General features: G+C 49.0%; 1 protein-coding gene across 1 annotated transcript; it reads right to left on the bottom strand.

Moving 5' to 3' along the window:
- Nucleotides 1-391: 391 nt before the first annotated feature.
- On the bottom strand, nucleotides 392-25,182 carry ACTR1A (actin related protein 1A). The gene is made up of 11 exons (XM_010356172.1): nucleotides 24,954-25,182; nucleotides 12,031-12,095; nucleotides 10,235-10,310; nucleotides 9,334-9,459; nucleotides 7,099-7,223; nucleotides 5,653-5,869; nucleotides 4,524-4,616; nucleotides 3,510-3,684; nucleotides 3,346-3,407; nucleotides 2,319-2,359; nucleotides 392-2,146 (listed from the first exon to the last, which is right to left on the bottom strand). Exons 1-11 carry the CDS (start codon nucleotides 24,999-25,001, stop codon nucleotides 2,044-2,046), a joined length of 1,131 nt encoding a protein of 376 aa, XP_010354474.1. The 5' UTR covers nucleotides 25,002-25,182; the 3' UTR covers nucleotides 392-2,043.
- Nucleotides 25,183-25,195: the final 13 nt, after the last annotated feature.

Genomic DNA, 25,195 nt, shown 5'->3' with positions numbered 1-25,195 from the left:
CTTGGCCTCCCAAAGTGCTGGGATTACAGGTGTGGTGTGAGCCACCACGCCCGGCCAAGTCCCTGGCCTTCTTATTCATGTGACAGTTTTGAGAATCTTTGATTTCAGGGATGTTGAGAGCCACTCCTGTCATCTGGAGTTGAGTCTCACCCATGGGCTAGAGTGTACACAGGAGTGGGACCTTCTGTTCTTGAACTTAGGCTGTGGTGTGATCACCCTTTGCTCGGCATCCACCTTACAGGCTGTGACTTGGGCTATGTCCTGGACAAGGCTGGCTGGTGCAACGATGCCCTCTAGAGGATGGATCAAGCCCAGTCACCACCTCAGATTCAGGGCCTGCTACTCTTCGTCTTCCCACTTGGCCCTGGTGACAGACAGATACAGGCCCAGCTGATGTGTCTATCGGAACGACTTTATTTCAGTACACTGGGCCCCACCAGGCAATGTAGTTTGTGCGAGGCTGTGCGAGGGACAGGCTTGGGCTAAGAGAAGGGAGGTGAGTTGGTTAAGCGCACTGCAGTCCGCGGGGCGCTACATTGCTTTCACACATACCTGCTGCTGCGGCCCACACCTGGCGGGGGCCTTTGGTCATAGGACGGCGTGGGGGAGAATACTGTGTGAAGTCTGGGATTGGGGTGGGTCTTGGTGTCACAGGTGAGGGTGCCGGTGAAGACAGGCTGGCACCAGCTTTGCACCATCTAGGCTGAAGGCCTTTGGACCACTTCTAGGAGTCAGGCCTGGCTCCATTAGCTCCTGGCACTCTGGTCTGGCCCTCTCCCTCCTTAACCAAGCAGGTCCACGGTCAAGAATGGCACAAGATCAGCCCAGAGGGGGCCTTCCCACCTCTACAACCTAGTCCCCTGGTCAGCTACAGTGGCAAAAGGCAACTTGGTAAATTGCAGCTTTCTCCAGTCTTAAGGGCACTGGCTCTCCAACACCCCTCCCTTGCTTAGGGGCCTCTGCCAAATAAAAATTTTACCTCCTGTTTCAGAAAATCTAACCAGTAACCAGCCTGTTGATTCCAGGGCAGTGAGCAAGAGGAAAGGGGAGAAAGAGCCTGGTGGGAGTGTCTTTGAGAGTAGCTTCCAATCTCAAATGGTCCTGCAACCTGTGGACACTGTCAGCTCACCATCAGCTGGGAGAGGTGGGACCCTGGAGGCTAAGCTTAGGTGCTGTAAACATTAGTGTAGCAAGGCAGGAGGCAGCGAGCTCCCTCTCTCCAGCCCCTAACTGAACAAACACTTCAATAAATAAAACTGTTTGAAGATGGCATTGCAACAAGAACGGATGGAAAGTGAGGACCTGGAACCAGCAGGTGCCTTAAACTCTCCCAAGGTCCCCAAAAGGGGACTGGGCTGGGAACATAAACTCTGCAGCCATTCAGAGGGAGGACTGCTCCTGCCCTCCTCCAGTGGCCGGTGTGGTCCTGTTCCCTGGTGAACACGAGGGCCTCCTGCTCTCTCCTAGATCCAGTCTCCATAATAGCTCTTGGGGTGCTTTTCTAGCCTCCCAAACCAAAATGGCAACAAAACCAGACAGAACTCAACCCCAGCCCCAGTCCTCAGTGTGCAGTCAGGAGGCATCCATAGTGGAGTGACCAGCAAGGGGAGGCAGCAACTGCCTGGGGCCTCAGGGCACCCTGGGGGTGGGCGTGAGGGTGGGGCCAGCCCAACCAAGGATGGGCAGCAGCAAGGTCTCCCAGGGGATGAGTTACCTCCCTCTGTCTCCCTGTGGTAGTAAACAGAGTCCCCCACAGCCAGCCAGAGGCCACCTGAGGAGGGAGCACAGCCTCTGCCAGCGCTCTTCCCTGTCAGGAGCCAGTTAGCGGTCAACCCCAGGCCTCAGGCTGTCACCATTGCGGGTAGTTCATCGTCCTTTCTGGGCCTGGGGTCCCTGGGCCACACGGCACTCGCATGTGCGCACACATTCATATCCACACACGCACTCACACACACAGGCAGTTCCTCGCAAACACTCCGACTCAAGAAAGCGAGTTTTAAAGTGGAGTTAACTTCAGAGAGAGGTGAAGATGATGTCCCAACATTAGAAGGTTTTTCTGTGGATGGATCGGGCACCGTCTTCCTCATATTCCTTCTTGGAGACCCACATCTTCTTAAAGGTGTCCAGGGAGGCAAGGATGGAGCCCCTGGAGGGAGGAAACCCAGAGGAACCGTGTGAGAGAGAAGTGGGTGTGTGTGGAGCCTACCTGTCCCCTGCAGCCAAACCAAATCAGGCTTTTCTTTAGAGGGATGGGGTGCTGAGGGATTATCGGTGCCATCACTTCCTGTTCCGTTCTTACTCCCAGAAGAGCTACTCACCCAATCCACGTGGAATACAGTCTCTCCTGAGGTGCAGATATCTGCAAAGGTAGGGGAAAGAGAAATCTGAGACTTCCAATCCTCCCACTCCCTTTCCCTACAACGCTTCTCTTTCTGCCCATGGCAGGGGATACATTTCACACAAGCCTGAAGCTCTGGCCTCTCTGGAGGGCACTGTGGCCAGCCTCCCACTCATCTGGGGAAGCAGGTTTCCAGTCCCCATAGGTCCCAGGGAAGCTGGGGCTATTGGGCGGCCAGGGAGAAGCAGACTCCGTGGCAGGAACAGTACTCCTTCCTTTAGGATCCCTACTCTCCTCAGACAGCCAACCCCCTTCACCTGTCACTAAGGTGTCAGACTGTGTGACAGGGGAGCCACCTGGGCAGGCAGCACAGCAACAGTCAGTCTCCTCTTAAGATTATAGTTTCCGGCCGGGCGCGGTGGCTCAAGCCTGTAATCCCAGCACTTTGGGAGGCCGAGATGGGCGGATCACGAGGTCAGGAGATCGAGACCATCCTGGCTAACACGGTGAAACCCCGTCTCTACTAAAAATACAAAAACTAGCTGGGCGAGGTGGCGGGCGCCTGTAGTCCCAGCTACTCGGGAGGCTGAGGCGGGAGAATGGCGTAAACCCGGGGAGGCGGAGCTTGCAGTGAGCTGAGATCCGGCCACTGCACTCCAGTCCGGGCGACAGAGCGAGACTCCGCCTCAAAAAAAAAAAAAAAAAAAAAAAAAAAAAAAAAGATTATAGTTTCCCTGAAAGATCATGCAGGGGGCGCTCTACCTAGTACCCTGCCTCATCTGGGTATTAGAACTGCCTTCCTTTGACATGAAGAGGGAGAATGAGAACCCAGCCTCCCTGTGGCTGACCTAGACCTCAGGGTCAGTGTACAGGCTGGGAACCTGGTGCTGCTTGTAGAGCCACGGCTGCCTGAAGAGCTTGGGCAAAGCTAGAGGGAAGCTACACCAGGTGGGACTCTGTCCATGGAAGCCCAATTCCACCCAGGCCAGGCCCCACCATGCTCCTACCCTGATCTTCACATCTTTTGGAGCTAGTTTCTTCACTTCACTCAGTAGCCTGTCACCAAAACCTGAACGGGCAAAGAGGAGAACTTCAAGTCAATTCTCGGGGTGCCTGGAGCCAGCAGGAGCCGAACACTTCCAGGGCAAGGGCTCCAAGAGAAAAGACCAACCTTTGAACAGGGTAGAGCCTCCTGAGAGGACGATGTTGGAGAAAAGCGTGCGTCGCAGGTCCATGTCTGACTTCTGGATGGCAAACACCAGGACCTCGTGGATGCCTTCACTCTCCTCTCCAATTAAATCTGGCCTGAAGAGCAGCTCAGGGGCCCGGAATCGGGAAGGACCAATCTGCAGGTAGGAGGACCAGCTGAAGATGTCGGAGCTGGGACCAAGGTCCCTTTGGGAGTGGGAATGGAAGAGGCCCCTCTGCACGTCACTTAGTAACTTAGGTGGCTATGAAGGCCAGGCTCAAGACAGACTCTACATGTCAAGGGCTTAAAGAAACAAAGATAGGGCTCCTGGAAACTAGTGAGGGGAGGCTCCTATATTTCATTCTTGCTCTGGCATTTTCCAGCCAAGAGGTCTTTGACATCAATACATGGATTTATTTACTCATGGAAACGTCTTCCTAGCAATGGGGGTTCAAAGGAGTGGTAACTCACCCTACACTGCGCCCAGGTGTGGTGAAGGATGGCACTAACCATCCCACTTCCTAATCTCATACTGATGTGGGACAATCCCTTAGCAGCTTCCTCCCCTCTAGCGGCAGGGAGCAAGGTTCCTGCTGCCTCCTCTGCAGGAGACAGGGCCATTCATGCTTAGGAGCTCTGCTGCTCCAGACAGAGGGTGTAAAGCTGGGGTGTCCAATCTTTTGGCTTCCCTGGGCCACAATGGAAGAAGAATTGTCTTGGGTCACACATAAAATACACTAACACTAATGATAGCTGCTGAGCTAAAAAAAAAAAAATTGCAAAAAAAATCTCATAATGTTTTAAGAAAGTTTACCCATTTGTGTTGGGCCTTACTGAAAGCCATCCTGGGACACATGCAGCCCATGGGCTAGGGGCTGGACAAGCTTGGTGTAAAGGGACTGGCCTGCCAGACTCCAGACCTTCATGGGGAATTCTGTTTGGGCCCAGAGCTTCTGCGGACCTAAGGGGACCGAAGAAAGATGGCAGGCCACCTACCTCAATGGTGCTGCCATCAGGCAGGTAGTACTGAGCCTTCTCTGTCTCTAGCGTCTCATCCTTCTGGGGGTTTATGGATAGGTAGCAGGCTCTCTGCAGAACCAAGCAAGACAGTCAGGCTGGCAGGAAACCTGGGGCACACCCGGTCAAAGGCCCAGGGGAGGAATGTGCTGCTGCACAAACCTGTCTAAACACTGTGATGGCCCCAGTGGTCACTATAGCTGCTGCCCAGAAGCAGGGGCAGGGAGGTCTCTGTTGGCCTTCACTGGGTGGCATTTAGCATATGAGTTCTTATCTGCTCCACCTTCCTGGTGGACAAGCTTGGAAACTTGGCCTCTGGATCCTAGGTCTGAGACCACAACCTAAGTTCAGACCAGGCCCAGGCATCTTTCTCCTTCTACCACTCATATGGTTCTGGTCCTCCTCAGCTCAGAGGTTTCCCTATAGCCACAGGTGGCAGGAGGGTTCTTTTTACTTACAAAGACAAATGTTTTAAATGTATTATGACTTCTTCAAGAATGTTAAAAAGTGAAAATAAAAAAACCAGGACTGGGCGCAGTAGCTCATGCCTGTAATTTCAGTACTTCGGGAGGCTGAGGCGGGCAGATCACTTGTGGTCAGGAGTTTGAGACCAGCCTGATCAACATGGTGAAACCTCGTCTCTGCTAAAAATACAAAACTTAGTGGGGTGTGGTGGCAGGCACCTGTAATCCCAGCTACTCGGGAGGCTGAGGAAGGAGAATTGCTTGAACCTGGGAGGCGGAGGTTACAGTGAGCCAAGATCGCACCATTGCACTGCAGCCTGGGTGACAGAGTGAGACTCCATTTCAGAAACAAAACAAAACCCTATGTAATTTGCATATAAGGTATAAAAAACATGCTGAGCCTCTATGTAGCCATCACCCAATTAAAGAAATGGAAGCAGCTCTCTTTCCCCCAATAAGACAGCAGCACGTCAGCAAGGCGAATCTGTCAGTGTGAAGTTGGGGAGACCTGGCTGGAAAGAACAGGGCCTCACCAGGGACCCTCAGGTAGGTGCTTCGCCTGGCTTTACTGGCAGGTCACCAAGGTCCTGGATGCTATGCTCCAAACCCCCACTCCATCCCTAGGCCCAGGGGGCAGCACTTACTTCTTTTATGGCCTTGACAATCTCAAACTCAGAGGATGAGTGGAAGTCGTAGCCCTCCTTACGCAGGTAGAGGCGCAGGAAGCGAGAGACGTCCCGGCCCGCAATGTCGATGCGCATGATGGAGTGGGGCATGGCAAAGCCCTCATAGATGGGCACAGCATGGGTGACACCATCCCCAGAATCCAGCACCACCCCTGTAGTCCTGCCTGTGGCATAACTGAAGCAAAGGGGCAAATCATCACTCAGCACTGCTTCCTCACGCTGGGAAGAAATACACTTCTTTTTAGAGTTCAATGTCAGCTAAACTAAAGCTTGGGCCTGCCTCTCTCCAGGGGCTGTAGAATGGACTGGGTACTAAGGAAGCCCGGGTGTTGGAGCAAGCCATGAAATACCTGAACGGAAGGAGCTGAGCTTCTCCAAGTTCCCTCCAAGCACCCAGAAGAGCAAGCCTTCCTGTCTGAGATGGCCTGGCCTTCAGCTGCTTCAGAGACTCAGCCTAGGGCCAGTTTTAACTCTCTAGACAAAAAGCAAAAACCCTCAAATGCCAACAGGGGCCAGGCAGGAAAAGTAAGAGTAAAGAAAAATAAGAATATTTTTCACTTCCATAAAAAATGAAGGCAGGAGAAGACCCTGCCTTACTGGTTTGAGAGCCCGGGGACCTTTGTCAGCCTCCCTCCAAAAAAAGGCAAGTGAGGCAACTGACCCCCTGCTCAGTGCGGGGAGGCCAACAGAGCATGGGCACACTGTGGGGAGGGTGGGCTTGCCAGCCCCATCTCAAGTGGCAGCCGCTCTTTAGCTCTAGCTGATTTTTGCCCTGTGGGAATGTGTGCCTGGCATTCCCAGATCTTCCCATTTTTTCAGAGAAGCCAAAAATTTGGATTTTGATGGGACAGCTCTTGATTTTTAAATGCTGGCTCACGATTTGTTAATGGGGTCAAATAAATCCCATGTGTAGGTCACTCGTGGATTATCTCTGCCGTAGACCTCATCCTGGTGTGAGGTGGGGTAGGAGTGTGACAGGAGCCATGGGGAATGGGAACAAGGACTGTGATGGCATTCAGATCATGGTTGTCTCAGCAGCCTGGCGGAGCAGCCGGCCACAGTAAGTACTGGATAATAAGCGGACACATTACAGGGGCCTCCGGGAAGAGCTGCTGCAGCATGTGGCTGCCTCGGCAGGCCCAGCCAAAGCCTTGGGGACCAAACCTACTAGGAGTCCTAACACTGGGATATGGTTAATAGCAGCCACATGTCCTCCTTTGCTTTCAACTACGAAGCCTAAGTGCTCAATTTCAGCAAAAGCCTCTCTCTCTTTCCTACCATCTTTAACCTTTCCCTAGCAGAGGGGGCTCAAGTTACTCTGAACTATCCCAGAGGGGAGTCAGCCTCAGCTGTGCCAAGGGACTGCTTTCCCCGCAGGGGCCAGGATAGCCAGCTGCTACTCACAGGCTAAGTACAGCTTGCATGGAGATGAAAAGAGCGGGCACATTGAAGGTCTCGAAGAAAACTTCGGCAGCTCGTTCCCGGTTTTTTCGCGGGTTTAAAGGCGCCTCAGTCAGGAGCACAGGATGCTGGTGAAAGGAGCCCGGGAGACAATGAGGCCAAGGCCAGATTTCCATCTTCATTAGTCTTGGGGGAGAAGACCCTGCCTTGCTGGTTTGAGAGTCCGGGGACTTCTGTCAGCCTCCCTCCAAAAAAAGGCAAGCTGTGCCTGTCACCTATCCCTACCCAAGTAGGTTTCTCAACTTTTCAAGTTAATGCCCCCTTTAAAATTTCATTCTGTCCTCAGCTGTGCCCCCCAACTCCCCTCTTTGTCCTCCAAGATTGTTATACAGGCCCCTGTGTCTACTGCATATCTCCAACTGTCAAGAAGATTTTGTGAAACTCTAAATTCCTGCCGCAGACCAGTACCAGTCTGTGACCTGTTAGGAACCAGGCCACACAGCAGGAGGTGAGCGGCAGGTAAGCAAGCACTGCTGTCTGAGCTCCACCTCCTGTCAGGTCATCAGAGGCACTAGATTCTCATAGGAGTGTGAACCCTGCTGTGAACTGAGCATGTGAGGGATCTAGGTTGGGCACTCCTTATGAGAATCGAATGCCTGATGATCAGAGGTGGAACAGTTTCATCCCGAAACCATCTGGCCACCCCAAACCCCCAACCCCATGGAAAAATTGTGTTCCAAGAAACTAGTCCTTGGTGCCAAAAAGGTTGGGGACCACTGCTTTAAAAAAACTGACTGAAAACAGCCAGGCACGGTGGCTCACGTCTGTAATCCCAGCACTTTGGGAGGCCGAGGCGGGCAGATCATCTGAGGTCGGGAGTTCGAGAGAGACCAGCTTGACCAACATGGAGAAACCCCGTCTCTACTAAAAATACAAAATTAGCCAGGCATGGTGGTGCATGCCTGTAATCCCAGCTACTCAGGAAGGCTGAGGCAGGAGAATCGCTTGAACCCAGGAGGCGGATGTTGCGGTGAGCCAAGATCGTGCCATTTTACTCTAGCCTGGGTAATAAGAGTGAAACTCCATCTCAAAAAAGCAAGCAAACAAACAAACAAACAAAAAACAAAACTGAAAACATCCCACCTGCACCTGGAAATTGATACACCTAGTCTGCACCTCTCTGCTTTTTTTTTTTTTTTTTTTTTTTGAGACAGGGTCTCACTCTGTAACCAGGCTGGGAATTCAGTGGTGTGATCTTGGCTTACTGCAAACTCGGCAGCCCCAGGATCAAGCAGTCCTCCCACCTCAGCATTCCAAGTAGTTGGGACTACAGGCATGCACGATTACACCCGGCTATTATTTTTTCGTATTTTTAGTACAGATGGTGTTTCGCCACGCTGCCCAAGTTTGTCTCGAACTCCTGAGCTCGAGATCCACCCAAAGTGCTGGGATTATAGGTGTGAGCCACAGCGACCGGCCTCCCTTTGCATTTTTGAATGGAGAGTTACTTCCTCACAAGTTAATAAGCACAGGCTGCACACAGTGGCTCACGCCTGTAATCCCAGCATTTTGAGAGGTGGAGGCGGACAGATTGCCTGAACCCAGGAGTTCGAGACCAGCCTGGGCAACATGGCAAAACTTTGTCTCTACAAAAATTACAAAATTGGCCAGGTGCCATGGCTTATGCTGTAATCCCAGCTACTTGGGCGGCTGAAGCAGGAGAATCATTTGAATCCGGGAGGCGGAGGTTGCAGTGAGCCTAGATCATGCCGTTGCACTCCAGCCTGGGCAACAAGAGCAAAACCCCACCACACACACAAACACACAAAAATTAGCTGGGCATGGTGCGGGGGGTGGGGCTGAGATGGGAGGATTACTTGAGCCCAGGAGGTCGAGGCTACAGTGAGCTATTGCACTCCAGTCTGGGCAAAAGAAGTTAATGAGCACAGGCTCTGAATTCTAAAAGACATAGGTTTGAATCCCATCTCTACCTTTGTTCACTAGGTGACCTTGGAAATACAACTTGGCTCTTCTGAATTTGTTCCCTTGTTTGTAAAATGAGATAATACTACCTATATCTCATAGGAATGGTGTTAAGATTAAATCTGAATATGCCTGAAAAGCAAATGGCTCCAGCACTCTTGGCAGTGATCATCATCCTCCTCATCATCTCTTAGGGTAGGAGTTTCACACAGCTTTGCATACCCTACAGGAGTGCCCTACACACAGGATCCTCACCTCCTCTGAGAAAGTCTGCAGCTGGTCCTTAGAATAGACATATTGCCAGATGCGTTCCATGTCGTTCCAGTCCTTGACAATGCCATGCTCCATGGGATAGCGGATTGAGAGCAGCCCTCGGTGCTCCTGGGAAAAGAGAACAGGACTTGCAGCTGCCGTCAGGCTCTGCCCAGGACCCTGCTCTCCCAAGACTGAGCAGTGCAAGCTGAATCCCTCGCAAAGAAGCCTTAGCTTCCTGAGCTCCCACCCTGCTGTCCTTGCCCAGGGCTAAGGGTAGGCACTCATTCTCCAGGTCTATATACTGTTTGCTGCAAACTGCCCTCATTCCTGAGGAGCTGGCAAAGCAGGGGGCTTCTGCATGGCCCCTCAGGTGCCTCTAGGGTAAGTGGCAGAAGGCACCTTCCTCAGTGCCTGGTTCCAGGACACAACCTCCTGGCTCCCACCTCTGGGCCTCAGCACTTGAAGCCAAGAATGGCAACAGCGATTCTGCTGTTCTGCTTACGAGAGGCTGCATGAGGGCTCTGCCAAAGCTGTATGAATTAACTCATCCCTAGGGTACCCCAGCCAGGATCTCCCCACTGAATATTGTTTGTGAAAAAAATAACTAACAATTTGATCACTGACAAGGCAGTGACAGAATGCAGAAGACAACAGCCCTGTTTTCTAGACTGGTCTCAGTGTTTCCCAAAGTGAGGTCCCAGGTATTTCTTCTCCAAGACCACAGGCTATTCCTGGGAAAAATAAACCACTAGACCTAGGATGAGAGAATCAAAAGGGAGATTTTCAGAGAAAGTTGCCCCTTTTACTTCTGGGTGTGTCCAAATGTTGGGACACGTTCCATGTGGTGAATAATGAAGGTCCTCTGCTGGCTTGAGGCTTGTTCTGTAGGCCTGGGAATTACCTCGGCTTTGGGGCCAATGAAGATGTCGCCTTCAAGGGCTCCTGCCATGACACGAACGTGCTTGGGTCGGCCCACACTAGGAAAGACAGTGAAGAGGACCATCATTTTTCATTTCATGACAGAATACAGGAAGGATGTATAGATGTACACACACACTCAAATTCTACTGAGATGATCTTCCAGGAGTGAGATCACAGTTGATTTTGATTTTCTTCTTTATATTTTTCTGTATTTTCCACAATTTCTAAAATGAACATGTATTATATTATTTATATATTATTTCATATTTTATTTCTTATAAATTATGAAAACACATTTTTAGAGTATTTAATACCTTTAGTTCTTCTCTTTCTCCAGTGTATGTACAGACCAAGAAAGATGAGAAAATGAGAATTTCTAAAGGAGTGATTAACTCAAAACATTTTAGTGTCCTTAGTCCCCTTCCCAGGATCTCTATGTAAAACTGTGATGCTGGGCTGGGCTCGGTGGCTCACACCTACAATCCCAGCACTTTGGGAGGCCAAGGCAGGTGGATCATTTGAGGTCAAGAGTTTGAGACCGGCCGGGTGCGGTGGCTCACGCCTGTAATCCCAGCACTTTGGGAGGCCAAGGCGGGCGGATCACGAGGTCAGGAGATCGAGACCATCCTGGTTAACACGGTGAAACCCTGTCTCAACTAAAAATACAAAAAATTAGCAGGGTGCGGTGGCGGGAGTCCTGTAGTACCAGCTACTCAGGAGGTTGAGGCAGGAGAATGGCATGAACCCAGGAGTCGGAGCTTGCAGTGAGCCAAGATTGTGCCACTGCACTTCAGCCTGGGCGACAGAGTGAGACTCCGTCTCCAAAAAGAAAAAAAAAAAAAGAGTTTGAGACCAGCCTGGGCAACATGGTGAAACCCCATCTCTACTAAAAATACAAAATTAGCTGGGCATGATGGCACATGCCTATAATCCCAGCTACTTGGGAGGCTGAGGCACGAGAATCACTTGAACCTACAAGGCAGAAGTTGCAGTGAGCCGAGATCGCGCCACTGCACTCCAGCCTGGGCTACAGAATGAGACTGTCTCAAAAAACAAAAAAAAAAAAACTGTGATGCTACAGATTGGACAGATAGCCTCTTCCTTTCCCTCCCCCTTTAAGCGCTTCCTGTAAGCCTCTGTGTTCTTCTCCTGCCTGCAGTCTCTCTCCCTTAGGAGGAAAGTTCTGAGAAACTCCTCATTAAGATGGTAGAAGGGCTGTAATCCCAGCACTTTGGGAGGCTGAGGTAGGCAGATCACAAGGTCAGGAGATTAAGACCATCCTGGCTAACATGGTGAAATCCCATCTCTACTAAAAATACAAAAAAATTAGCCAGGCATAGTGGTGGGCACCTGCAGTCCCAGCTACTCGGGAAGCTGAGGCAGGAGAACGGCGTGAACCCAGGAGGCGGAGCTTGCAGTGAGCCGAGACTGCGCGACTGCACTCCAGCCTGGGCAACAGAGTGAGACTCCGTCTCAAAAAAAAGATGGTAGATGGGTTAAATGTTAATTCCCAGCCTGGGTGATAGGAGAATTTTAAAAAGAGGGCTCCACCAAGAGGCAATCATCCAAAGCGATGAGTTACCAATGATAAAATTTTTTAGCAACAGATAAAATTGGATTTTTAAAAAGAGGCCTCTGATCTGTGCCTCTCAAATTGTACCATGTAGACAACTGTTTTCCTTTATTGACTCCAAACCCAGCTCCTGTCCCTTATAAGGCTGGACCTATAACAAAGCTGATGAACCTCCAAAACGTCTAAGCTACAGAATGACTTACTAGTTTGGAAAGCAGTATTTGGGGATCTGATCACCAGCAAAACCAGCTTTAATCACACCGGATCCCTGAGGAAAGAGGAGAGAGAATGAGGAGTCAGAACTATCACAAATACAAGAGGAAAAATACATTATATGGTACCATTTTTATTTAAGAAAAGAAAGTGGCCAGGCGCAGTGGTTCACAGTTGTAATCTCAACACTTTGGGAGGCAGAGGTAGGCGGATCACTCGAGGTCAGGAGTTTGAGACCAGCCTAGCCACCATGGTGAAACCCTGTCTCTAGTAAAAACACAAAAATTAGCCGGGTGTGTTGGCATGCACCTGTAGTTCCAGCTACTTGGGAGGCTCAAGTGGGAGAATCACTTGAACCTGGGAGGCAGAGGTTCCAGTGAGCCAAGATTGTGCCACTGCACTCCAGCCTGGGTGACAGAGTGAGACTCTATCTCACAGGAAAAAAAAACCCCAAAAACAAAAAACCTAGTATTTGTATATAATATATACATTTATTTGAACCTAGAAAAAAGTGAATGCGGCCGGGCGCGTGGCTCAAGCCTGTAATCCCAGCACTTTGGGAAGCCGAGACGGGCGGATCACGAGGTTAGGAGATCGAGACCATCCTGGCTAACACGGTGAAACCCCGTCTCTACTAAAAAATACAAAAAACTAGCCGGGCGACGTGGCGGCGCCTGTAGTCCCAGCTACCCGGGAGGCTGAGACAGGAGAAAGGCGTGAACCCGGGAGGCAGAGCTTGCAGTGAGCTGAGATCCGGCCATAGCACTCCAGCCTGGGTGACAGAGCGAGACTCCGTCTCAGGAAAAAAAAAAAAAAAAGAAAAAAGTGAATGCACACCAAAAAAAGGGAAGTGGAAATAGGATAGTGAGGAGGATTCTCACTGTATACTAAACCATATTGTGTGATTTTTCTGTAGTCTCTGACTTTTCTACATTGAACATGTTTTGCTTTGGGAATTAAAAATACTAGTAATGGGCCGGGCGCGGTGGCTCAAGCCTGTAATCCCAGCACTTTGGGAGGCCGAGACGGGCGGATCACGAGGTCAGGAAATCGAGACCATCCTGGCTAACACGGTGAAACCCCGTCTCTACTAAAAAATACAAAAAACAAGCCGGGCGAGGTGGCGGGCGCCTGTAGTCCCAGCTACTCGGGAGGCTGAGGCAGGAGAATGGCATGAACCCGGGAGGCGGAGCTTGCAGTGAGCTGAGATCCGGCCACTGCACTCCAGCCTGGGCAACAGAGCAAGACTCCGTCTCAAAAAAAAAAAAAAAAAAAAAAAAAAAAAAAAAATACTAGTAATGGCCGGGTGCGGTGGTTCAAGCCTGTAATCCCAGCACTTTGGGAGGCTGAGACGGGCGGATCACGAGGTCAGGAGATCAAGACCATCCTGGCTAACACTGTGAAACCCCGTCTCTACTAAAAACTACAAAAAACTAGCCGGGCGAGGTGGCGGCGCCTGTAGTCCCAGCTACCAGTGAGGCTGAGGCAGGAGAATGGCGTAAACCCGGGAGGCGGAGCTTGCAGTGAGCTGAGATCCGGCCACAGCACTCCAGCCTGGGTGACAGAGCAAGACTCCGTCTCAAAAAAAAAATAAATAAATAAATAAATAAAAAATAAAAATACTAGTAATAAAGGGAAGAAAAAGACAGAAAACCTGGGGAAAGAAGAAAGTACCTAGAAGCATCAAAGGAGCCAAGTTCAGGAACATAAGGTGGGAAAAGCACGTTGATTCCTTGTTACACCACCGAGGGGCGCTTTTAACCTACATTCCCGGCTCAGGCCTGAACTCTCCCAGCTTCCAGGGCCTCTGTGACAGACACCACCATAAGCACTGTCATGCTTGAAACGGACGCCCATGGAACACGTGCTGTCTGGTTCTTATTGCAGGCGCAGAGCACTATGCTTTGGGAGATTTTTGTTGTTGTTTTGTTTTTAACTATGCTTTCCTTTTACTCCTTGGTCTCCTGATGGTAAAGAAAAGCAAAGACCTAAAGCCTCGTCTGAGAAAAGAAGAGAACCACAGTCCTGCTGCTCCAATACTTGGTATGTTGAGTGAGCTGTCCAGAAAAGAATCTAAGTTCTCCCAGCATCTCAGGTACCACCCAGGGCCCAATCAATGTAAACATTGACTATAGACACAGAGACCAACCCTGTGCAGGACAGATGTCAAGGCTTAATATTGCTTGTAGATACACCCTGTCCTCTTCCGTGTTTTTTCTTTTTCTTTTTTTTTTTTTTTTGAGACGGAGTCTGGCTCTGTCGCCCAGGCTGGAGTGTGGTGGCCGGATCTCAGCTCACTGCAAGCTCCGCCTCCCAGGTTCACGCCATCCGCCTCCCAGGTTCACGCCATTCTCCTGCCTCCGCCTCCCAAGTAGCTGGGACTACAGGCGCCCGCCTTGTCGCCCGGCTAGTTTTTTGTATTCTTTAGTAGAGACGGGGTTTCACCGTATTAGCCAGGATGGTATCGATCTCCTGACCTTGTGATCTGCCCGTCTCGGCCTCCCAAAGTGCTGGGATTACAGGCTTGAGCCACCGCGCCCGGCCGTTTTTTTCTTTTTTGAGACAGAGTCTCGGTCTGTCACCCAGGCTGGAGTGCGGTGGCACAATCTCAGCTCACTGCAACCTCTGCCAGCTGGGTTCAAGTGTTTCTCCTGCCTCAGCCTCCTGAGTAGCTGGGATTACAGGTGCATACAAAAAAATGCCTGGCTAATTTTTGTATTTTTAGTGGAGACGGGGTTTCACCATGTTGGTTAGGCTGGTCTTGAACTCCTGACCTTGTGATCCACCTGCCTCAGCCTCCCAAAGTGCTGGGATTACAGGCATGAACCACCACACCTGGCCTCCTCTTCTTAACTCTTCTACCACCACACCTGATATCCTCGCCTTTCTAACCCAACATGGTTTGCAGCTGTACCTGTAGCTGGGGCAAGCCTTTTCCTGCTGCCTGTTGACCACTCTCCTGGGGTGGAATGTGGTATTTCCTGACCCCACTCTGCAAGCATTGAACACACCAGGAGACGCTAAGTAGCCAAGGTTATCTGCACCAAAGGCTTCCCAGCAACATGCCTGCTTCCCTCCTTGTTTCTCTTATTCCCCCTCTTCTGCAGGCAGAGGGGGAATGAGACTGGCCATCTGGTGCCTGCCTCTGGCAAGACAGAGGTTGGTGGAGGAAGCAAGTGGTTGAAGGCAGCCGGGTGTGGTGGCTCACGCCTGTAATCCCAGCACTGTGGGAGGCCGAAGTGGGGCAGATCACATGAGGCCAGGGAGTTCAAGACCAGCCTGGACAACGTGGTGAAACACTTTCTCTACTACAAATACAAAAATTAGCGGAGTGTGGTGCTACACATCTGTAATCGCAGCTACTCAGGGAGGCTGAGGCAGGAAAATCACTTGAACCTGGGAGGTGGAGGTTGCAGTGAGCCAAGATCACACCACTGCACTCCAGCCAGGGAGACAGAGTGAGACTCCATGTCAAAAAAAAAAAAAGAAAAAAAGAAGTGGTTGACGGGCAGAGAAAGTGCTATGAGAGGAGAGCAGGGCAGCCAGTACTCTAAGGGAGCAGGAACCTTTGCCAACAGAAGAGAGTGAAAACAGAAGACAATGTGCAAACTCATTGGTCTGGGCAGTACAACAAGGAGCCTGGAAAAGGTGCAGCTGTCAAGTGAGCTGAAAGACTGGGAAGGAGGGGGAACTTGCCTACAAACCCAAGGGCTCTGAGAGCAAGGCACGGACAAGCAAGAAGGGAACTCCTAGAACTTGTTTGCTCAGGCTTCCAATGATTGCTCACTGCCTTCATCTGGGTGTGGTGATGCCAACAGACTAATTGGGTCTCCTGGCAGAGGTTAAAAACAAGAGAGGATGAGAATCTGTCCTTCAGACCCTAGATATTTTTGAGATGATTTTCCTGGGTATTTGATTTTTAGTTTACTAGCAAAAGGACTAGAGTCTGGGTAAACAGGCAGATTATGAAGTCAGATTCATTTTTTCTTCTCTGTCCTTCCTAGCACAGAGTATAAAAGGCCCAGTTCAAATATCACCGCCTTCCTCCTGAAGAAAAATCTCCAATTGGAATGACTCTTCCTATTATCTCACAGCAAATTGCCATTACCTGCACCATGAGGTGGCATGCACTTCATTCTGCTTTCTATTACAATGTAAGGTTTCCACTTTCGTCTCTTTTCAGTCGAAGTTCCTTAAGGGTAAAGTACATTTCGGCAGTATCTGGCATTTGCTGGGTACTCAACAGATGCTGGCTGAGTAAAATTAAAATCAAGTGCAAATGACTGGCGGATAGAACCTAAAGTATGGAACCTGAATGACGAGCTGAAATGACAGAAGCCCCAGGCAGAGGTGGTTCAGGAAAGGGGAAAGCAGCACTGGGAGTGATGCACAAGATGGAACCAGACCCAGCGTGTCCTTGCAGCCCCAAAGCAGGCCTGCCAGGTCAGTCATAGGGTGAAGAATCAGTGGAGAATGAGGAGCAGCTGAGCTGCCTCGATTCTGCTCAAGACATACAAATTCTGCTCAAGAGCATACAAAAGGGTTATGTCCATTTCTTTAAGAGTATTTACAACTAGGAACTGTGTACCTGGCAAATAAGCTGCCATTGTCTTTGTTATTCACTCTGGCAAGGCCAAATGAACATGCCTGGTAGAGGCTCCTTGAGTAGTCTCGGCTGGGTGCGGTGACTCATGCCTATAATCCAAGCACTTAGGAAGGCTGAGGCGGGCAGATCACTTTGAGGTCAGGAGTTTGAGAGCAGCCTGGCCAAAATGGAGAAACCCCATCACTACAAAAAATACCAAAAGGCCAGGCATGGTGATTTTGCCTAGGAAGACTGCCTGAGCCCGTGAGGTCAAGACCAGCCTGCACAACATGGCGAAACCCTGTCTCTACAAAAAATACAAAAATTAGCTGGGCATGGTGGTTACGTGCCTGTGGTCCCAGCTACTCAGGAGGCTGAGGTCGGAGGATCACTTGAGTCTGGGAGGTCAGGGCTGCAGCAAGCTGTAATTGCACTGCTGCACTCCAGCCTGGATGACAGAGTAAGACCCCGTATCAAAACCAACCAACCAACCAACCAAACAAACAAACAAAAAGTATGGCTGGGTGCAGTGGCTCACATCTGTCACCCCATCACTTTGGAAGGCAGATGCGGGAGGACTGCTTGAGGCCAAGAGTTCGAGAGACCAGCCTGGGCAACATGGCAAAACCCCATTTCTACAAAATATTTATTTTAATTTAATTTTTTGTTTTGAGATGGAGTCTGGCTCTGTCACCCAGGCTAGAGTGCAGTGGCACAATCTCGGCTCACTGCAACCTCCGCCTCCTGGATTCAAGCGATTCTCCTGTCTCAGCCTCCCAAGTAGCTGGGATTACAGGCATGTGCCCCCAAGCCCGGCTGAGTTTTGTATTTTTAGTGTAGATGGGGTTTCACCATGTTGGCCAGGCTGGTCTCTAACTCCTGATCTCAAGTGATCCACCCGCCTTGGCCTCCTAAAGTTCTAGGATTACAGGCATGTGCCACCATACCTGGCCTACAAAATATTTAAAAATTACTTGGGCGTGGTGGTGCGGGTCCATGGTCCCTGCTACTTGGGAGGCTGAGCCCAAGAGGTCAAGGCTGCAGTGAGCCATGATCTCGCCACTGCACTCCAGACTGGGCGATAGCGTGAGCCTCTGCCTCAAAAAATATATATAAAAAAATTAAAATAAGGCCAGGCGCAGTGGCTCACACCTGTAATCCCAGCACTTTGGAAGGCCGAGGCGGGCGGATCACGAGGTCAGGAGATTGAGACCATCTTGGCTAATACAGTGAAACCCCGTCTCCACTAAAAAACACAAAAAATTAGCCAGTTAAGGTGGTGGGCGCCTGTAGTCCCAGCTACTCGCGAGGCTGAGGCAGGAGAACGGCGTGAACCCGGGAGGCGGAGCTTGCAGTGAGCCAAGATTGCGCCACTGCACTCCAGCCTGGGCGACAGTGAGAGACTCCCTCTGGAAAAATTAGCTGGGCGTGGTGGCATGCGCCTGTCGTCCCAGCTACTCCGAGGCTGAGGCAGGAGAATCTCTTGAACCCACGTGGGGGAGGTTGTAGTCAGCCGAGATTGTGCCACTGCAATTTAGCCTGGGTGACAGAGAGAACCTCCATCTCAAAAAATAAAATAAAAATAAAAATAATAAAAAAATAATAAATACAATTTATGTATTTATTTATTTGAGACAGAGTCTCGCTCTGTCACCCAGGCTGGAGTGCAGTGGAGCGATCTTGGCTCACTGCAAGCTCCGCCTCCCCAGTTCATGCCATTCTCCTGCCTCAGCCTCCCGAGTAGCTAGGACTGCAGGCACCCACCACCACGCCTGGCTAATTTTTTTCGTATTTTTAGTAGAGACGGGGTTTCACCATGTTAGCCAGGATGGTCTCGATCTCCTGACTTCGATAAATACACATATTTTTACAAATCAGACTATCTGGCAACCCTAAGTCCATATTCCTGCATGGGGACAATTGGATAGAAATCAGAAGCAGTTAACACTTTGGTCAGGCGATGCTCAATTCAATGCACCTTTCAGATTTCCCAGTCTGGAAGAGGTGCCTTTCAGGCTATTCTCTTCTCTTTTGAGTATATTTCCATTCCTGCTTGGCCTCTGCAGGCATTGAGTTTGAGATCCCTATTCTAGGCATTTCCAGCCACTAATTGGTGACATTTCTTCTTCCACATAGTATCTGATTTCTTTTTTACCCTCAGAGGACTTAGCTCAGTGTGAAACACATCCTTGGCTTGCAAAATACACGTAATTGAACAGTGAAAATATCTTTATAAGTCACCTCTTTTTCACCTTTTCTGTCAAGCTAGGGATGGATTCCTGCTAAAGCTGTACAACCAACAACCTGAATATCACAGTGCAAGTGACAGTGTTAGATAAATACATTGACTTCATTTCCTCAGCTAATTCTAGTGTCCCTAAAAACTTAAGTGAATCAGCATTAGTAGGATCAGAAAAGATGATGACAAATTATTAAAAAAAAAATTTCTTTTGAGACAATTAGTGAAATCTGAACATTGAGTAGATAACTAATAAGATTAAGGGGTTCTTGTTAATCTAATTAGGCATGATAATAGTATACTGATAATGTTTTTAAATGAGTGTGGGGCTGGGCGTGGTGATTCACGCCTATAATCCCAGCACTTTGGGAGGCTGAGGTGGGTGGATCCTTCGAGGCCAGGAGTTCAAGACCAGCCTGGCCAACATGGCAAAACCCCGTCTCTACTACAAATACAAAAATTAGCTGGGCATGATGGTGCATGCTGCTCGGCTACTCAGGAGGCTAAAGCAGGAGAATTACTTGAGCCCGGGAGGTGGAGGTTGTGGTGAGCATCACTGCACTCTAGCCTGGGCGACACAGTGACTTCATCTCAGAAAAAAAAAAAAAAAAAAGAATGTGGGAGAGGGAAATGGGCAGGAATGTAGTTGAAAAGATTGGCCAAGAGTTTGATAACTGTTACAGCTAGGTGATGGGATATATGGATGTTCCTTACACTATTCCTTCTCCTTTTGTATGTTTGAAATTGCTACAATAAAAAGAGATAACAGTAAGATGATAGCACTTAAGTAAACTTTCAAAACACAAACAGCACACTCCCCTACCTAACTTAAATGCATATGTACATAAAAAATTAAAATGGATCTAGGCATGGTGGCTTGCTCCTCCTGTACTCCCAGCTACTTGGGAGGCCGAGGCAGGAAGTTTGCTTGAGCTCAGGAGTTTGAGGCTGCAGTGAGCTAGGACTGCAGCACTGCACTCTAGCCTGGGTGATAGAGTGAGACCTCATTTCTAAAAAAAAATTTTCTCCTGACTTATCTTCCTGAGTATAAAAGGAGGAAAACTTTATGATGATGTTTTGGGGGTTATTTGTAAAATAGAGAGAATGGATAGGGTTGCTAGGCACAGTGGCTTATACCTGTAATCCCAGCACTTTGGGAAGCTGAGGTGGGAGGACTGCTTCAGCCCAGGAGTTCTAGATCATCCTGGGCAACATAGGGAGACCCCATTTCTACAAATTAAAAAAAAAAGGCCGAGCAGGTGGTACATGGCTGTAGTCCCAGCTACTTGGGAGGCTGAGGTGGGAGGATTGCTTAAGTTTGGCAAGTTGAGGCTGCAGTGAGCTTTGATTGTGCCACTGAACTCCAACCTGCGCAACAGAGTGAGACCTTGTCTCAAAAAAAAAAAAAAAAAGATAGGGTTGTGGAAGTGTACAAAGAGTCTTCGATTATATCTGTAATGTTTTATTTCCTTAAAACATGAAGGTGGATGGGAACACTAAAGCAAAAAAAAAAAAAATACTGAAGCAAATATGGCAGCATGTCAATATTTATTAAATCTGGGTAGTAGACACATGCTACCTGGGTGCTTGTTATATACCACACAGAATTTTTCTGTATGTTTAAAGTGTCTCTCTGTTTTTTTTTTTTGTCTTTTTTTTTTTTTAAGGGGGCTGAAGCAGCACAACATCCAAAGCAAAACAAACAAATGCTTAGCTTATTGTTGAACTTCTGAAAATCCTGCATTTAGGTCCATATAGTCACAAAGACAGTTTTAAGTTTGACAAGAATGTTGATCCATTTTAGGTATAGGCAAAACTGTAAACTTAGAGGTTGTTTTTTTAAATAGGCTGGAGTGAGGTGCACGATCTCACTGTGGCCTCAAACTCCTGGGCTCAAGTGATCCTCCCATCTCAGCCTCCTACAAGTGCATGCCACCAAGCAAGCCTGGCTAATTTTTTTTTTTTTTTTTCTAAGTAGAGATGAAGTCTGACTATGTCGCCCAGGCTGGTCTCCAATTCCTGGGCTCAAACGATCTTCCAGCCTTGGCTTTCCAAAATGCTGGAATTACAGGAGTGAGCTACCACATTTGGCCTGGATCTTAGCAAAGATTTGAGTTTCAGAATAAACATGGCATTCTGATCAAAGTGTAGACCTCAAAATGTGGCCTAGGAGCTGCTCTTATCTTACCCTATTCTCTATGGTATGTCTTTGGGAAGAAATGACTTATATTTAGGTTTAAAAAATACCTATCATTGGCCGGGCGCGGTGGCTCAAGCCTGTAATCCCAGCACTTTGGGAGGCCGAGACGGGCGGATCACAAGGTCAGGAGATCGAGACCATCCTGGCTAACCCGGTGAAACCCCGTCTCTACTAAAAAATATAAAAAACTAGCCGGGCGAGGTGGCGGGCGCTTGTAGTCCCAGCTACTCGGGAGGCTGAGGCAGGAGAATGGCGTAAACCCGGGAGGCGGAGCTTGCAGTGAGCTGAGATCCGGCCACTGCACTCCAGCCTGGGCGACAGAGCAAGACTCCGTCTCAAAAAAAATAAAAAATAAAAATAAAAAAATAAAAAAATAAAAAAAACCCTATCATCATAAAGCTTCTTGGGTGATTTAAAAAAAATACCTATCACTTTATTGTTGTCATTAAAGCACACACCTACCTGCCCCTCCATTTTCCTCATTAAATTCTGATGCAGTGATTTGATGCCAGAGTAAGATGAAAGGAGTGGTCACAATTGTCATGATTGGGAAAGGCTGTGAACCTAATGGGGTTCTTTCCCTGCTTTCTCTCTCCTGCATTCTTTTGGTTACACTCTTCTTAGCCCATAAATAAAGTGTAGCAACATGTTAAGCTATGGAGTTAATATGGCTAGTGACACATTATTCTCATTATATATAATAAGTTGTCTCAGATATTTCAAATAATGTGTCCTATACATCTACCATCTTGAAAATAATAAAAACAAAATGACCCCCCAAAATGTCAAACAGCAAGAACTACCCGAGACCCCAAATCTAAAAATGTGGCAGATATTCAGCAAATACTAATAGGAAAATGACTTAAGTTTCTCCTACTTCACCTTTTGGCAGAATTATTGGCATAATAAAGGACATGTTTTCCCAGAGGGGGAAAAAAAAAGACAAGTCAATTCTTTAAATCTTGAAACTAAAAATGCATCACTGCTGTAATGCATTTCCAAACATACTACCAGGAAAGAGAAAGAAAAAAACTAAGAAGCATTAGTGTAAGTGATATTAAAGAAAATGGCTGGAGATGGAACTCCTGCCTAGTAATTCAAGAAGCAAAGGAGCTGGTGGGGTGGACAGGTTGTTCCTTCTGCATTGCTAATGAAAACAGGAAATTGAATTTCTATATATTTTTCCTTTTTACAGCTAAGAAAAAGGCAGAAGAAGCACAAAGAGCCTGGCTAAAGACAGAAATCATAGTGCTCTCTGAAAATCAACATCAAGAACAAAAAGTCCTACGCAATTATCTGCAGTAACTAACTAGAGAAAACTCCCCATCTTTATTTAGGAATATCTTTGTTACTTTGATAGAGATATTAAGTCATTCATCCAATCACCCATCAATTCAATGAAAAAATATTTATTGAGCACACAGAGGTGCCAGACCCTAGGTACTGTGTGTATATGCAGAGAAGTGGGTGAAGTGAGACTAAAGGAATATCATCTTTCTTAAATTTTTTCTTTTCCAACACCACTAAACCTGTGGGGGAATAACATCTTTTTCCACAAGGATTTAATAGTCTAGTGAGGGAGACAAAAAAAATCCTCTAAAAAGTTAGTATCTGGGTTGGGTGCAGTGGCTCATGCCTGTAATACCAGCACTTTGGGAGGCCGAGGCGGGTGGATCATTTGAGGTCAGGAGTTTGGGACAATTCTGGCCAACATGGTGAAACCCCATCTCTACTAAAAATACAAAAATTAGCCAGGCATGGTGGTGCACATTTGTAATCCCAGCTACTTGGGAGTCTAGGCTGGAAAATCTCTTGAAACGGGAGGCGGAGGATGCAGTGAGCTGAGATCGCATCATTGCACTCCAACCTGGGTGACAAAGCGAGATCCTGTTCCTTCCACCCACCCCCCACACCAAAAAAAAGAGGTGTCTCTGCCAGGCACGGTGGCTCAGGCCTGTAATCCCAGCACTTTGGGAGGCCAAGGTGGGAGAATCGCAACAGCCCAGGAATTTGAGACCAGCCTGGCCAACATGGTGAAACCTTTCCTACAAAAAATACAAAAATTAGCCAGGGGTGGTGGCGCGTGCCTGCAGCCCCAGATACTCGGGAGGCTGAAGTGGGAGGATCACTTGATCCCAGGAGGTTGAGGCTGTAGTGAGCTGTGATCGCGCCACTGCATTTCAGACTCAGCAACAGAGCGAGATCCTGTCTCCAAAAAAGAAAGGAAGGAAGGAAGGAAGGAAGGAAGGAAGGAAGGAAGGAAGGAGGGAGGGAGGGAGGGAGGGAGGGAGGGAGGGAGGGAGGGAGGGAGGGAAAGAAAGAAGGAAGGAAGGAAGGAAGGAAGGAAGGAAGGAAGGAAGGAAGGAAGGAAGGAAGGAAGGAAGGAAAGAGGTGTCTCATTGAGCTCAATCCTGACCCTTTCTAGGAGGAATAATAACAAAATAATAAAAACAAAATACCCCTGAAGAGAAGGACAATTTAAAGAAAACAACAAAAATATCTTGGAAAAAGCGAGCAACTTGGAACTGGATCTGTCTGATGACTGGCTCAATTCCTAAGCTGGATGGTTTGAAATCTGTTATTTAACATCCTTGCATACACTGGGGATAGTAATTCCTATCTACCTAACAGAGCTGAAGCTTAAACGAGAACACTGTAATATGCCTAAGGTCCCAAGAGCTGAATCAACAAAGAGAATCTGACAGTCAGCTTACGACAGAGGGAACTGATAGTTCTGCTGCAATGGAGGGACCTACAGGGGCACAGAAAGGTATCAATCTCTGTGGGATCAAAGCTTTGAATCGAAGGCAGAAATGCAGTCGTCTTACAATTTTCTCCTTTCCCCCCAAAATAAGAGCAGTATTTAGATTCTTTCTATTGGTCACTATTGATGCTTCTGCATGGTGGTGCTGGCAAAAGGGATGACGGATAAAGTACTGGATTTAGGGCACCTCTGCTATGTGACCTTGGTCTCACGTTACGTCTTTGCGCTTCACTTTTCTCATCGGTAACACGAGGATCAAAGTTCCTTTTAAACTATGCGTCCAGTTTTTGTGAGGATCCAACTCGAATGTATGTGAAAACGCCCTGAAAGCGCCACAGCGCCAGGCAAATACTAAGTTTGGTAATTTTTTTCCCCTAAGAACTAGGCGTTCCGAAGAGGAAGACAACCTCTCTGCTTGCTTTGTCACTCTCCTTTCTTCTCGACCTTTATCAACTTTGTAATTTATAATCACAGTAATAGCTGACATCCTACAGTAGTTTCTGGCACCAGATTCTCGGGCCCCACCCAGATCCACACTACCAAGCCTCCGCGCCGGCTGAGACCGAAGGAAAACTTAGCCGTTCTCCACCCGCGGGCGGGCCCTCGCCTTTAGGCCCCACCACCCAGAGTTCCGGAAGCCAATCCCCACAGCCCTGGAGCACTGCCCCGCCCCTTCAAGAGGGGAAACAATATGGCGGCCAGGAAGAACGGCAGGGAAGCGAGCCAATCACCGCAGAGGCCTAGCCTCATCCGGCAAGGCCCAGAGGCGGGATCACTGGCCAAGATGGACAGCCAGAGCAGCCAATAGGGCGATCGGAAAAGGGTGCGAGGGCGGGCAACAGGCTCTCACACAGCGGTTAAGGCCCCTAGAGCCAAGGGCCCAAGGACCGGCTTGGACTATAACTCTTTCCTTTATCCACTCCAGAGTTCTCCATCCCACTTTTGCTGGCTGGCCGCCTTGCCTTCGGCTATGTGATAAGGGGAGGAAGGAGGCGGCGGTGGCTGAACGCGCCTGACAGGCCGGGCCAGTGACAAAGAGCCGGCGGCTCAGGCTGAACCCCGGGAAGCGATCCTTTCTAGGAGGAGAGCCCAAGTCCCCTTACAAATGGGAAAGACGCAACTCACGTTGTCGATCACGACAGGCTGGTTGGCGATCACATCGTAGGACTCCATGGCAGAGGAATCTCTCCTTCTGTGGAAGGAACTGCCTAGCCGGGTCCGCCGCTAGCGCCACTGACACGCATGCGCAGTCTAGCCGCCGGCTCAGGGAGGCGAGGGAGCTGCCCTACCTCCCCTCTGAAAAACTACAATCCCCAGCATGCTTTGCGCCTGGGTTAGCGCTCTAGGTTGCTTTGTTGCCCGCCTAG

This window comes from Rhinopithecus roxellana, chromosome 11 (assembly GCF_007565055.1).
Source record: "Rhinopithecus roxellana isolate Shanxi Qingling chromosome 11, ASM756505v1, whole genome shotgun sequence".
In the NCBI taxonomy this organism is placed as follows: Eukaryota; Metazoa; Chordata; class Mammalia; order Primates; family Cercopithecidae; genus Rhinopithecus; species Rhinopithecus roxellana.
Note: the sequence above shows the minus strand (reverse complement) of the source record. Positions and strands in the feature narration are given on the sequence as shown.